Source organism: Ciona intestinalis, chromosome 1 (assembly GCF_000224145.3).
Source record: "Ciona intestinalis chromosome 1, KH, whole genome shotgun sequence".
Lineage (NCBI taxonomy): Eukaryota > Metazoa > Chordata > Ascidiacea > Phlebobranchia > Cionidae > Ciona > Ciona intestinalis.
Genome location: NC_020166.2, coordinates 3,410,681 through 3,424,427, shown reverse-complemented (window position 1 = coordinate 3,424,427; position 13,747 = coordinate 3,410,681). Strand labels below are relative to the sequence as shown.

At 35.1% G+C, this 13,747-nt stretch overlaps 2 protein-coding genes across 2 annotated transcripts; one reads left to right on the top strand and one right to left on the bottom strand.

The window, feature by feature from the left end:
• The first annotated feature begins 1,034 nt into the window (after positions 1-1,034).
• LOC100182735 (putative methyltransferase DDB_G0268948) lies at positions 1,035-1,922 on the top strand. Its single transcript, XM_002119914.2, has one exon. It carries the CDS (start codon positions 1,035-1,037, stop codon positions 1,920-1,922), a length of 888 nt encoding a protein of 295 aa, XP_002119950.2.
• Positions 1,923-6,491: 4,569 nt separating this feature from the next.
• wbscr27-like (Williams-Beuren syndrome chromosome region 27-like) lies at positions 6,492-9,708 on the bottom strand. The gene is given in 6 exon segments (NM_001032662.1): positions 6,492-7,073; positions 7,340-7,460; positions 7,924-8,035; positions 8,101-8,262; positions 8,750-8,820; positions 9,626-9,708. Coding segments are annotated over 5 exon segments (717 nt in total). The 5' UTR covers position 8,820; positions 9,626-9,708; the 3' UTR covers positions 6,492-6,821.
• Positions 9,709-13,747: the final 4,039 nt, after the last annotated feature.

The window sequence follows — 13,747 nt, the reverse complement described above, 5'->3', positions numbered from 1 at the left end:
AGCTTCTTTGACATGTAAGCCTTCATATATGTAACGTTAAACCGATATTTTTGTTGTTTTTATCTCAAATTAAAGTCATATTGACCGCTGCCTATTTTCTTCATGCTTATATCGCAGTGATTTTTTACAAAACAGGAACTAGTTTTATGAGACAAAATCAAACTGTACGAAATATTCAAGGTTGTTTTATGAAACTATAAAACTAATTTAATCGTTCGCACACGCAAACTAAAAAAATCTTCGGCTTTACTATGATTTAGCGAGCATTAAAAAATAGCACCTTACTATTTCACATTTTTTTACCTGTTCAAAGTATACTGTATAAAATATACTGTACCTGTTCAAAGTATACTGTTCAAAGTATACTGTATATTTTACATGTTTTTTTTTAAATATTTAAAAACAGTAATCAGCTTTGACGGACGTTTTATAAAGTCGTGATAATACTCTCGAAGAATTCTGTAACCTTATTTTCCTGATTATCATTAAATGGGGGTCCGCAAAAAGAAAGTTAAAAAAAGTCTCGCCTGACAAAGTGTCCCATCTTCCCCCACCCTAATATAGCTACACTGCTGTAATTCGCACTAATTTTTTTTTCTTGCTCTAACCCAGTGGTCATAAATGGGTTGTCCAAACCATCAGCCATACGTAAAAAAAATCTCCAAAAAATAATCAACTACAAAGTAACATAGATGGTAACTCGTAAGCTGCATGGTGTATGAATATCCGTGTTATAACGACTTCCATTTTCCGACCACGTGAAGTTAAAGTAAGTTACATTCATTCATTCGTTTCGCACAAACCTCTTCTCCCAAATTCTTTATAAGGGCCTAAGACTGATTTTTAACTATTTTTTCATTCATTCTCTTGGTATTATATCAGTAATTATATTTGAATGAATGAATGAATGTAACTATTATCCCATGTGGCAACTTACCCCACAAAACTCTACCTTTTCTTCAATAACAGGCTAAGCTGGTAACTTAAAGTATAAAAGCTTTCTGTGCGTATTACAAATCAACTTCACCTCGAAGATGTTACGATATTACGAAACACGGACTTTATCCAAGGCTGGATTAAAATACCATCCGAAGTACCCAAGTAAGATAATCGAGACAGCAATGAAATACTCCGGCTATAAAGACGGGAAAAATCTGGATTTCTTGCTTGATGTCAGTTGTGGAGCAGGCCAGGCTACCAAACTGTTTAGCCCATACTTTAAAACAGTATTGGGAGTTGATCCAAGCTTGCCACAGCTTGAGACTGCAAAAGAAAATTGCTACTTCGATAACGTTACTTTTAAGGAAGGTGTGGCAGAAGATTTACCTGTTGCTAAAGAGAGTGTTGATATGGTCGTAGCAGGAGCTGCAACACACTGGTTTAACGTTGAAGCTTTTTTCAAAGAAACTGAAAGAGTCTTAAAACCAGGAGGAACGCTTGTTGTTTTAGATTACGATTCTCCCAAATTTTTGCCAGTTGGTTTACATTCAAAAGCAAATGCTGAAAAGTTAGGTAAGCTTGCCGATGCTATTTACGCTGAATATCCAGTTGCTGCAATGCTAAAAGAACCTGGCGTTGCACAAGCTTACCGTAAATCTAGATTCGAGGAGATTTTCGATGCTGCGCCCTTTTCGGAAAAGCGAACAGAGTGTTTACCTGATATTTTCTCGTGGTCGTTAGATGACGCTCTTGGATACATAAATTCAATTGGCCCATATAGGCAAATAGTGCGGAAAAGAGAAAATGAAACACGCCATCTACCTGTAAATGAAAGAAAAGAGAAACTTCTAGAATTGGATGAGGCGGAAAAGTTTGTGAGATTAGCTAAGGAATGTTGGGGTTGCACCGAGAAAAATAATTCAGAAGTTCAACTTAAAGCTTCTTTTAACTTTTTTGTCTTGTTAGCAAAAAAGGCAAAGTGACAATAAATGAACTTCTTTCTGCTTATCAACCAAAAAAAGCTAATAAAACAAACAATTAACGTTTAACGTAAAAGTTATAAATATAACACATCTTGTAAAACGTTAAAGATATAACATTTGCGGTTGACGAAAATTATGGTTTTTCTCGGCAAGTATAATAGTATCTTGAATTTGTTGCATACGAAATTCATGAAAAATCACATACAGTAGAGTGGGGAAATGGGACACCTGAGCACATATTGGCCAATATTTCCAAAATAAAAATAGATGACGATTTTAAGGTGATACCACGAATTGGTACTATCATTTCTTTATTATTTGACATGAATTCTAAAAATATATTTAAACACAAGGGGAGTTATAATACGGAACAGTTTAAAATCATTATTAATTTTTATTATTAAGTATATATATACGTCAATAACACGAAATAATACTGTGCCTGTGCGCTATGAAAATCAAGTTTAAACATTCTTTTTCTTGCCCTACTGCTATAGTTTTTAACATGTTACCACGGCCTACTATAGTTGATAAATATTGTATCCTACAAAGGAATATGAACTTGTAATAACAGAAAAGTAATAATAACTATATTAATAAAGCAAGCTACTTCTCAAAAATTATCTCCAAGTGCAAATGACTGAATTTCAAAAATATATTTCATATATATATACAAACATTTTATTATATCAGTATCTTAGAGTTGAATAATGGAAGTCCATAAAAAGAAAAAAAACAGTCTCGGCTGACAAAGTGTCCCATCTTTCCCCACCTTAATCAAAAATAATGTTAGAGAATCATTCGACAGTATTATCACGACTTTGTAAAGCGTGCGTCAAAGCTGATTACTGTTTTTAAGTATTAAAACAATAGATTAAATAGAAACAGTTTTTTTGAACAGCTAAAAAATTGCAAAATGGTGGGATGCTAATTTTGAATGCTGGCTAAATCATAGTAAAGCCAATGAAATTTTGTGCCACATAATTTGCCAGGGCATTTATCACTGGCATTTCAAAAATTGACAGAGGAATCTGCACTTATCTGAATATGCAAAACCTAATATTCCGTTGGGTATAGGCCATCACAACATAGCATTTTACCAGCATTATTTACAAGCGTATTCCCTTGCATGTACCATTTAAGGGATACTATATACTCGGATGTTTTTCTTTCAACAAAATCTATTACAGTTGCATTAGTTTACCTTAAAATAAAGAGGCCTATTAGGTCTGATATTTTTGGACTATGAAATTATTGTAGTGCGGCTAAATAGCTTTAACTTGATATGCGTGACTTTTCATTGAATTCAAGTTGTTTCTTTGTTAAAATGTGGAGTTTGGACAGTGTTGTTTATAGTATGTGACCATTTATTAGTGCTATACTCTCTTGTGTTCGAAGATCAGCGAAAGGTAACAATTTTTTTTGTTAAAATTTGATCCCAAATTATAACCGAAGCAGATTTTGCATTATTGGTGAGGTATTTTGTAAGAGAGTTCAGCAATTTCTGTCATTTTAAAAATACAGAAAGGTTAATTCAAATTTGAACTAGAAACATGTAGGCTATCTATGATAACTTTTACGAATGTGCTAAGACTGTCAATAACTTCGATAATGCTTAAAAATATTATACAACCACTCAAAACTCACCATAGCAAATCATAGACAAGCACAACAACGAAATTTGAATGTATATCTTGACGTATACACAGAGACTCGTGCTCCAACCAAACTGAATTGCGATGCCAGTTGTGAGATAAAAGTTCCACACCACATACGCCTTGTTTGGGCTTTCAGGAAATATAGTTCCATGTAAACCTTTAAACCAAGTATAAGTACATGCATAGCAGCATACATATAAATAAATAATATAATCTTACTATTTATTTGTGGTATCCAGACACCTTCTATGCAGCCCGATAATACGAAAATAACGTAAACAAGCCAAGTGGTTGTCGGTGTAGGCACCCAAGTCAAGAGAAATATATAAATACCAACATTGAGTAAAGCAACTGCCAAGAACGGTTTAATGCGACCGTATTTCTTTGCTATTATGACGAAGAAATAAGACACTAACGAATTGCACGTGTAGGCAACAGCGAGACAGAGGCCAACCTGTAAATACAGTAGTGTGGGGAAAGATAGGACACCTTTTAACTCGATTTTCTCGACCCATTTAGTAGTAAACAAAGAAAATTCAAATAATTACGAAACTACATCCTCACGACTCCCATAGACCGTTGTTAATTGTTTAAAATAGGATCAGGATATTTTGATATTATGTGCTAAATGTGTCCCATCTTCCCCCACCCTACTATAATTGTATTAGGTCGGGAAAGACGAGACTTGGGGTAAGACAGGACGCCTTTAACCAACGATTTTTGGTCTCTATTTTCATCTATGGTTAATCAAATTTCTAAACAATTTGTTTTAATTTTGTACTAAATTTAAAATTGTTACGAGCTATACCTAAATAACGATTTAAAAAAAAGATTTTTGTACAGCTTGTGTCGAGAACAAATATCACGGAATAAATTTTCGGTAACGAAACAATTTTCGCCATTTTGAGGCGAAATTTTGTTACTAAGAACAAAAGATCGTCATACAACTGTATACTGTCGGTAACATGTTAACAACTATAACATTGGCACAGGACAAAAAATGTTTTGGTTTGATTTTGTTCAACATTCTTTCGTGTTATTGAGCACGTAAGTGGTCATATAGATCTTGGGAAAACGTTTTACAATTCTTTATATTTTTTTGTCTTCTGCCAAAAAGGAAAAAATATTGCGAAAATGTTGTTTATAAACTATATTACAACGTTTCTCATATAAACAAACCTGCGAAACACCCAACATACAGGATGTAAAGGCTCTGGGCAACTCTGCGAATACGTAAGCTACGTGCACACCGCTGTATATGGCAAATGGTGCAATCAGCAACTGCTTTGGGTTAGTTATTTGTTTTATTGTTTCGAGCAGAGTTCTTCCCATAAACTGTAGCGTCCCCTACAAAAGCTGACAACTGTTAAAAACATGGTTACGCAAAAAAAAACGTCTCATACTTTTTCATTGTTGTTTGATCCTCTTCGATCTGCACCAAATACATTCTGAGGGCCAACATGAATCGTATCACATACACTTGATATATGTGGTTCAGGTGTCAAAGCTAATTCCGATGTTGGGTCTACTGGACACCTGAGTTACAACCGGTTGGATTTGAAGGCGATCAAGCAAAGTTGTCAGGGTTTATGACAAAACTGATTGATAATAAGCTTTATGACGCAGCTTGTGAAGTCGGAGGTGAAATTGAAAAAGGTTATCGCGCACACAGAACGCGATATCGAGATATTTTCGAGGCAATGCCGTTTAATGACAAGCACCGCATAGATTCGTTCACAAGTAAGCATTTATGGACCTTAGAAGATGCTATGGGATTCCTAAAATCGATGGATGTTTACGAGCATTTAAAGAAGTCATCGGATAATGAAGTGAGCCGCCCCACGACGGATGTAAAGAAGAAAGAAGCAGACTTTGTGGAGGATTTTGGAAAGGAAATAAGAGCTGAACTAAATTGTGCAGAATGTTTAAACTCTGACGTATTTATGGTCGCTACGTTTCAATATTTTGTTCTTATCGCAAATAAACCATAATGTGACTCATATTTTAAAGATGTTATACGGAGAGATTAAAAATATATTTGGATCGGACGATTCGTGTTATGTTTGACAAGATTTATTTGGTTTTCACGCGTTATAACGATTGCTTCGATCCTAAAGCTTTAGAATATAGGTAATTTATGTAAAAGGAGTGAATCCAGCGAATTGAGGTTATTAGTAATAAATCATAATATATTGTATACAGAAGGATGGGCGATAACAGGTATTTTTAAATCTCCTTTACCGGCACCATTTAATGATAGACAGAAACAAATGTTACAGTATTTTTCAACAGTATTTTTACGGTCCAACTAAGGGCGCGGCATCGGCGACAAAGGCGGTTACTGTTGTTAAGTATTAAAATTTGGTGTTTAACGAATACAACATTTTTTTATTGGCTGAAAAAAAGGCATAATATCAAAATACTTATTTTAAATGTTCTGCCGAAATGTTGTAGTTTGCAAGTTGGAATCAGCAATTAAGTATCCTTGTTAAAACCGCAAATTCGACCGCTGGAGTAAAAAAATTGGCCGTGGCGCAATGCATAGAAAAATAATCACTTAACTTTAATCGTTTCTAGATTCTAAAGAAAATTTAATTTTATTTGGGATTCGATATAACGAATGCTTCTTCTTTGAGAATATATAAAAAAATCAAGAATATATAAAAAAAATTGTAAAACATAGACGTTATTGAGTTTTAATTTTTGATTGAACGTATCTCTCTATTCATATTCAATATTTTTGTCGTTGGTATGGCCTTTAACTGCTGTCGGAAAAGATTCATATGTACCCAACCAGTGTTTAAATAAGTGCCTTCCTGTGCATTTGGATCTATTTCTAGTTTCCCAGGTCTTAAAAATCTTTCCATTGTATCATTATACAGTCCAATAACTGTCGTAACATAATTAAAAATTTTAATAATGTTAGGCTTTATTTCGCCACATCTGCAAACGCACACAACGTTAAATACACAACTTATACATAACGTATTTGTAAGGTATACATAGCACAACTGATGTCTTTGAAATGGCCTTGAGAATGACATGAGGGGGGGGGGGTAATGAATATATCTTTTACACACACACTCGAGCAATATTTGCGCGCTTTATAATACACGTCTTTTTTATTTTATCGCACGTCTTTTGAATTGGATAATTAAATTAACCTCTCAATCGCGTTTAAGATAACATTTCGCTTCAACGCTTATAACAAACTAAAGTTTTTCAGTTGTTTTAATGTTATCTAATTTAGCCCAGCAGGCTTCTGCAGCGCCAGCACTTCACCATATTGATCAGAAGCCACCCCTTTCAGCTTATCTGAAACTTCTTCCCATTTGTAATGAAGGAATTTCTCTCTCGAACAAACCTTAATCAAACCAGCAGCTTCAAGTCGATCAAGTTCGGCGTAAAAACGAACTTTGTAATCTTGAATTTCGGTATACATACGAACTGTGGCGATTATGTAAGAATCGGGTTTCAATACTCGCAGAACTTCCTAAACGAGAATTTAAAAATTTATATATATTTAGAACATAATATTCAAAAATCCTGATCATGTTTTAAACAATTAACAACGGTCTATGAAAGAGTCATGCAAGGGATACGGTTTTATAATTCTTTGACTTTTTTTGTTTACAACTAAATGGGACGAGAAACTAGTCTAAAAAGCTTACCCAACCTCCCCTACCCTACAATATTTAAATATACCATGAAACAATTAACGCTTGGGATAAAAGTATTACGCCTAAACATTCCACGCACCTGTAGACAATCTGGTTCCATCATAGCTTTTCCGAAACTACCGACACCGATAGCCATGTCGAAGGACTGATCCGAATACGGAAGTGGGTTCGATAAAGTTAGAATGTGTTCGGTTGAATCACTAAAATGGAAAATAATATGCTTGATGTGCGAAATAAAGACATCATTCCTTCCCTGACTATTCGCTTTCTTTATATTCTATCTCCACCAAGCAAACCCATCTTCAGTGTTTAATTATGTATTTCGCCCACAAAGTATTATACAGTAGGGTGGGGGAAGATGGGACATCTTTGCATTCTATTTTCTCGTCGCATTTGGTAGTAAACAAAGACAATTTAAAGGATTATAAAACTGTCCCTTCAAAACTTTCATAGAACGTTGGTAATTGTTTAAAACACGATTGGAATATTTAAATATCATGTGATAAAGGTGTCCCATCTCCCCCCACCCTACTATACATGGTAACTTGTAAGCTGGCACGAGGTGTTAAACCCGTGTTATAACGACTGTCGTTTCCCGGCCATGCGAGGATAAAGTAAGTTACATTCATTTATTCATTTATTTACTGTGTCTAAAGTTCTCACCTGTAAATACCTTTCTCCATGGCAAATTTGAGCATTCCGGCTGACCCATCAAGCGCGCTCATGTCACCAAGAAAACCCGCACGACGGAGAGCGGCACCACCGAGTCCCGTACCTAAAATGATCCGGTTAAATCGCGCTTATACTCTGTCGTAAATTTCACATCTGTTTTAAAGCCACCTGCTCCAAGATCCAGTACTTTAAAGATTTCCTTTTGCTTATCTGAAACAAGCGAAGCTGCTTTCTGTGCGGCGACTTCAGGAGCGGTGTACGTCACAATTTTCATGTCGTTATCGTAGTTGACACCACGCCCATTGAAAAAATCCATCACGTCTGAGCAGTCTGTAGAACGATCGGGTAAGATGGGACACTTAGGCACATTTTGGTCAATATTTCAAAAACCAATATATAGTAGGGTGGGGGCAGATGGGACACTGTTCTATAATATTTTCGTCCTATTTTGTAGTAAACCAAGAGCATTCAACGAATTATAAGACCACATACTCACAATTCCAATAAACCGGTGTTAATTGTTTAAAACACGATTAGGGCATTTGAATATTATGTGCTAAAGGTGTCCCATCTTACCCCACCCTACTATATATGTCGATTCGGGATTACTACCATCAATTTGCAGTATCATTACTTTACTAATCGACAACATTTATACAAAATATATTAAAACACATACGAAGAGGTAATTGATGTATAGGTTACATCACATGCTAAAAACTCTATAGCAGTTTTTTCACCTTACTGGAGATATTTCACTTGAACTAGGAAATATACGAAAAAACTAAAATAAAATTACTAAGAATTTAATACCCACCTCTTCCATGATGGCCGGGAAACTTAATGAACCCCCTTTTGAAGACTTCATCTATCGGTGTGTGGGCCATGCTGCAGATTGATATGCTGGTTAGTCATTTACAAGCTTAATATTAAAACGAAAAGATATATATGGTAAAATCGGGGAAGATGGAAGACTTTTCAGAGGAAATTTTATTTTATCTTTACGGACCTTCATTTAATGATAATCAGGAAAATAAGGTTACAGATTTATTCGACAGTATTACCACGACTTTATAAAACGCCCGTCAAAGCTGATTACTGTTTTTAAATTATAAAAATTTATGTAAAATGGAAAGAGTATATTTTAACCAGGTAAAAAAATGCGAAATAGTAAAGTGCTAATTTTGTATGCTGGCTAAATTATACTGTGACCGATTTAACTAGTTTCGAAGGTTAATAAAAATAACTTAGATATTTCGTACAGTTTGATTTTGTCTCTCATAAAACTAGTTTTAGTTTTGTAAAAAAGAAACTATAAGGTATATGCATAAGGAAAATGGGCAGGGGACAATATGACATTAATTTTGGGATAAAAGCAACAACAAAAATAACGTTTTGAAGTTATGGTAGGGAAGATGGGACACCTTTTCGTTGAGTTTTCTCTTTCCATTTGGTAGAAAACAAAGAACATTCAATGAACTTTAAACCCGTTTCCTCACGACTTCCACAGACTGTTGTTAATTGTTAAAACACGATCAGGCTATTTGGATATTATATGTTAAAGGTGTCCCATCTTCCCCCACCCTACTATATATATATAAAGTTTACAAGACAAAAATACTACCACAGCACAAAAAACAAGCACACACTTATCGATTAAAAGTAACAATGATTTTATACTGTCTCGTCTTACCTTATGATTTTCGTTTTTGTAAATAATACCTGTTGTGCGAATCTCTAAATAACTCCTTGTGTGTTTAATTATGTTTTTTTTTTCTGTCAGTTAATAAAGGATTAATAGTACTTATTCGTGGTTACTTAAAAACCTTTATGTATTTTGATTTTTGAAATATTGGACAATATGTGCTTTAGTGTGCTTCCCAATGTGCTTCCCACTTTCATACCCGAAAGCCTATAATAAATAAAACATTCATACTGCACTATTTGCTAAAATCGTGAGAGAACACTATATAATGTGATAATTCGTCTAATAACTCGTCAGAAACTGTCTACAATTCATATACAAGCACAGCAAAACCATCCGCCTCCAGTTTTGAAAAAAGTGCAGACGGTGTCTAGGCCTGATGTGAGAGTGCCATGATCTGAACACATTTTACGGAAGCGTTCTATTGGGTTTCTCTATATATCAAATAACTTCCCCTGTTTTGGAAACAGCTGTTTGGCGGGTTTAGCTTCGACAAGCTGAGTGCCAATCATGCTTTAATGAACAGTAATCAGAAATAAATAAAAAAATCAGTTCTTAAACCAGAAATTACGTAATTATCTCAGTGACAAGTGTACAGAATCCCAGTCATGCAAATAAATAAAAAAATCAGTTCTTAAACCAGAAACTACGTAATTATCTCAGTGACAAGTGTACAGAAACCCAGTTTTAATAGACCTAAAATAACTCAACACCGCATGTTTGCTGATACAATTAGAAAAAATGTGGGTGCTCTGAGTAAAAAATATTTGGATATTACCAGCTAAAGGTGTCCCATCTTTCCCCATCCTACTATATGTTGGTTATTTCACATTGAAACTAGCAATACCCGTGTGAATGTTTTAAGTTTTAATATACGGAATTTAAATTTGGTGTGCGGCTAACGCGTGTAGCAACTGTGGAAACAAAATTGTCACTGATATAACACCCACGCACCCCATACCCATGCAATGCGTCTATCGGCCTCGCCTGTACAGAAATGCCAAAGCTGTAATGGCACCAAGCAGAATTCGGAAATAACATGGGATGTCATTCAGTCAGTAACCAGAAATCACGTGATCTTTTTAGTAAGATGATGAACATATGGTAAAGTTGGGTGATGTTTCTGACTAACGACTTTACAGATTTATCATGCCTGGTTCATACAGTTTATTTCTAATCAAAAATTATATATAGCTGTAAAACATCTTGGTAATTTGTCTTTCTGTTAGTTGTATTATTTCAATAAAAAGATAGGCGATGCTGCCCGAAATAACACGGAGAGACATATATGTATAACAGGCTGGGGTAAGATGGGACACTTTTCATTCCATATTCTCGTTCAATTTGGTTGAAAACAAAGAACATTTAAAGAATTATTAAACTGTGTGCTCTTAACTCCCATACAGACCGCTGTTGGTTGTTTAAAACACGATTAGGATACTTGGATATTATGTGCTAAAGGTGTCCCATCTTTCCCCACCCTACTATACATTTGTAAACAATGCGGTAATTTTATTTTTGTCGTCCCCTAACCCTTAATAAAAATGATGAAGATGTCAATTCTTTCAGTTATGAAGTTTGTCCCATTTTGGAGCTGTATCTTAAGAAAAGCGAACGCGCCGCAATGTTTGGAAGTATACAGTAGGGCGGGGGAAGATGGGACACCTTTTTATTGTATTTTCTCGTCCAATTTGATAGTAAACAAAGAGGATTCAAGAAATTATAAAACCATGCCCTTAAGACTCTCAAAGACCGTTAGTGGCTGTATGAAATACGATCAGGATATTTGGATATTACGAGCTGAAGGTGTCCCATCTTTCCCCACCCTACTATATGTTGGTTATTTCACATTGAAACTAGCAATACCCGTGTGAATGTTTTAAGTTTTAATATACGAAATTTAAATTTGGTGTGCGGCTAACGCGTGTAGCAACTGTGGAAACAAAATTGTCACTGATATAACACCCACGCACCCCATACCCATGCAATGCGTCTATCGGCCTCGCCTGTACAGAAATGCCAAAACTGTAATGGCACCAAGCAGAATTCGGAAATAACATGGGATGTCATTCAGTCAGTAACCAGAAATCACGTGATCTTTTTAGTAAGATGATGAACATATGGTAAAGTTGGGTGATGTTTCTGACTAACGACTTTACAGATTTATCATGCCTGGTTCATACAGTTTATTTCTAATCAAAAAGTATATATAGCTGTAAAACATCTTGGTAATTTGTCTTTCTGTTAGTTGTATTATTTCAATAAAAACATCCCATTAAAAATATTTTATATTTCAATTCGACTTATTTTGATCAATATTGACTTTTGCATTAAACCAATAAATCTTACTTTCGCGTGAAAAGGCGACTCAATATCGGTTAAAACACGGCATTTCTGTGAGATTGCCGATTTATATCAACGGTATGAATATACGACACCATTCATTTTGTTTGGATACGTTTGATTTTGTAAAAATAAATGTATTCACGCAGCGGATGTTTGTTTATTTAGATTGTGTGTTTGAGCTTGATCGCCTCCGCATATACAGTAAAAGAATGAAAGAATGTAACTTACTTTATCCTCGCGTGGCCGGAAAACCAGCTTACAATTCACCATGTATGTTACTTTGTGGGTGATAAGTATCATTTTTTTTGAAAAAAACTTTTTAAGATTAGTATATGAGAAAGTTAGGCTGGGTCATAAATTATATAGGAATGAAATCATCCCCAAAATACCGTTTTAAAATAATAAATATGGTTTACAAGAAACTATCACAATCAGATAAACTTTGGTAGGTTAAATACACGTTGTAGAATACTCTTAATATAAAACCTTCTCAGTTTTGTCCCGTCTTACCCCACGCAACTATAAAGATGTTATTATTTACCAGTTCCGTATAATCTAATACCGGCCGGAATACTTGCCGGAATTGGAAGTTCTACAGAATGGCCAGCTATGATGGTTTATGTTGCTCATTTTGCCAGACGATTCGCTCAGTTTAGCTCCAAACCGACCGCCGAAATTTTAACTGATTTCACTGGATATTTTTTTTTATCAAATGAGCCGGGTAACTCATACTTAACGCCCCGAATGTATATGAAACAATGTATTTATTTAATCACGCAGCGACGACGGTGGTATAAGTCGGGTGCCAACGATTATCATATAGGTAACTCATACAGAAGGCACAACACGACAGCATCAAATCTCAATCCGAAATTTTCTTGTCTGGAGGCGAGCGCTCTATATTCACTGAAGAAAACCGTATACACTTAGTCAGTGTGTCACCTAATATAGTACTGTGTATATATCTATATAATAGTAATGTATTGATCTAAAAAAACAAAATAAGCTTTTTATACCTCCTGTTATACAGACAATTGGAAACTTATTAAGTTACGCGATTCTTTACACTGGGAAAATTATCGCAGAAGGCGAACTTAACAGCAGTTTCTTGGATTTGTCGGTTTGTGGCACCAATGACTGCCAGTACCCAAACGTCACAAATGCAAATTTGAACCAGTATGTTCCACAATCAAAATCTTTACTTTACGCCATGATAGGAGTTATGGCTTTTCTTGTCTTGGGGGCAGTTGGCATTTGGTATTTTTTGTGCCCAAAATCGACCCAACATCGGAATTAGCTTTGACACCTGAACCACATATATCAAGTGTATGTGATACGATTCATGTTGGCCCTCAGAATGTATTTGGTGCAGATCGAAGAGGATCAAACAACAATGAAAAAGTATGAGACGTTTTTTTGCGTAACCATGTTTTTTAACAGTTGTCAGCTTTTGTAGGGGACGCTACAGTTTATGGGAAGAACTCTGCTCGAAACAATGAAACAAATAACTAACCCAAAGCAGTTGCTGATTGCACCATTTGCCATATACAGCGGTGTGCACGTAGCTTACGTATTCGCAGAGTTGCCCAGAGCCTTTACATCCTGTATGTTGGGTGTTTCGCAGGTTTGTTCATATGAGAAACGTTGTAATATAGTTTATAAACAACATTTTCGCAATATTTTTTTCCTTTTTGGTAGAAGACAAAAAAAATATAAAGAATTGTAAAACGTTTTCCCAAGATCTACATGACCACTTACGTGCTC